The sequence below is a fragment of the Ceratina calcarata genome, unplaced genomic scaffold (assembly GCF_001652005.2).
Source record: "Ceratina calcarata isolate Rehan_Ccalc_2016 unplaced genomic scaffold, ASM165200v1 scaffold225.2, whole genome shotgun sequence".
NCBI classification, from domain to species: domain Eukaryota; kingdom Metazoa; phylum Arthropoda; class Insecta; order Hymenoptera; family Apidae; genus Ceratina; species Ceratina calcarata.
In genome coordinates this window covers 20,216-22,073 of record NW_017144312.1, presented here as the reverse complement: position 1 = coordinate 22,073, position 1,858 = coordinate 20,216, and the positions used below count along the sequence as shown (strand labels likewise).

Here is a 1,858-nt window from a genome sequence, read left to right as displayed (position 1 = left end):
CGCGTTCTCGCTAGAATATCGGTAAGGTAGGCTCGCACCACTGAAATGAGTTGTCAGGCTGTCCGTTCCTCCATTTTCCCCTACCTTCCTTCCATCCACCCACGCAATTTACGAACCGTTCTTCAGATTCTCATATTACGTGCCTGTTGCTGCCAACGCAATTTTCTATCTATTCTTACAATACGAAATATCGTTTTTAACTCGTTGTCCGGGGGTGTATTTAATAAGTACATGATTTTCATCCCTTATACAATATCGGCGTTATGACATCGGCGAAGGATGACGAAGATTTCTGGTACAGCAGCGAGAAGCGATCGTTTTGCTTCGAGAACAACGAGGTTAATCCAGATCCACCGTAATTCAATTATAATTTTTAGTTACTAACGTTCAATTTTCTAATGTCTGTCTTTTGTTATTATATACTAGGTGGACCAATTGTTCGGCGTGTCGAAAACCGACACGGACCGATTATGGGCGGGTATATCAAACGCATCTCAATCCGAGGAGAGTTTAAAGACTGCCACTGATTATCAACCCCTGAAGCCTATGCTCTCTATAATTTCGGAAAAAACTCTTTCTTGCAGTATGTCAGTAAAATGATTTATCGTTAATTAAGACGTCCGATATAATATTAATTATTTATCGACTGGTGAACATAAATTTATATGTCGAATTAAAACTGGGTTTATATTGCAGTTTTGGCTACCGATAAATTGCAAAATGTTCATCAAGAAACGGCTGCGGTTCAGCCAGATATTACTTTGAGAAAAATTTTACTTGGACAACCGTACACTTTGGAGCAGTACAAATCGCTCGCTAGTAAAACTGCTTTATTGGACGCAGCGGTTACCAGCGGGGATGGAAATGCAATTTTAATAGTGATTATTCTATATTTCTGTGCCACAGGGTGGAACAGAAGTAACGGAACTCGTCGAGTTATATGATTTTACGTATTTTCACTCGATTCTTATCACGTCTGTCGCATTTTATAAGACGTACCTAAAAGGGTCAAGGGTGCCCTTTAGCCAAATGGAGCGCCATTTGCACTATCAAAAAAGAAACATTCACTCCAATTTTTAACCCGAAATCTCGAGAAATCGAAAAATTTTGTTGTACCCTGTGTATCAAGTAAATTCTTTTTTATATATACTGACGAAAAAGTTTTTAGATCATCTTGTTTTTAACGAAAACTCTGAAAAGAGCTTTACTCCAAAGGATGTTAGCAGAGAGGCCAGACGCTGTGAAGGTTTACGTACGATACTTGTCGATACGATTACAGCTGAATGAAATCACAGATATTTTAACGTACGTATAATGATCTATAATTTTTGATGAAGATGTTGCATATTATTATAAAAAATACCAGAGACCCTGACAGATTATTGTACAAACTTCGGAATTGTTACAAGACTCAATTCTCCTCGTTAACCGATTGCAAGGAGGCTTCGTTCGTACAATCATACATAAAATTGCTCGGTAAATATATATTCTACTTCTAAACAAATGGAAATTCGAAATTAATCATGATTTATACGTTTGAACACATAGAATGGCAAATGGCAGTGAAAAAAATAGACGGTAACGAGAGCGTCGAATTGAATTCGTCCGTTCTCGATTGTTTAAAACACGCGTGCAGGACTCACGCGAGTTCGCCCGAGGGTACGTTGATGTCTCCTACGATTTTATCTCAACTGCACGACGTCTCTTCTAGACAGTATCAAAAAATCGCATTGGAAGTTCGAGCATCGGCCAATGAATGGGACGACGTCGACAAGCTGCTTCTAACGAAGGTAATTAATGGACTACGAATTTTGGGTATTTATAAAAAAACTGGATCTAATACTGGTTAATAATATCC

At 38.4% G+C, this 1,858-nt stretch overlaps 1 protein-coding gene across 1 annotated transcript in view; it reads left to right on the top strand.

Annotated features, from left to right (window-relative positions):
- Positions 1–112: 112 nt before the first annotated feature.
- Positions 113–1,858, top strand: part of LOC108622512 (spermatogenesis-defective protein 39 homolog) — a 4,764-nt gene continuing 3,018 nt past the window's right edge. The window contains 6 exon segments of the mRNA XM_018020434.2: positions 113–338; positions 427–583; positions 697–878; positions 1,169–1,311; positions 1,313–1,476; positions 1,549–1,790. Of these exon segments, the coding sequence (XP_017875923.1) occupies positions 264–338; positions 427–583; positions 697–878; positions 1,169–1,311; positions 1,313–1,476; positions 1,549–1,790 (963 nt within the window). The 5' untranslated portion in view covers positions 113–263.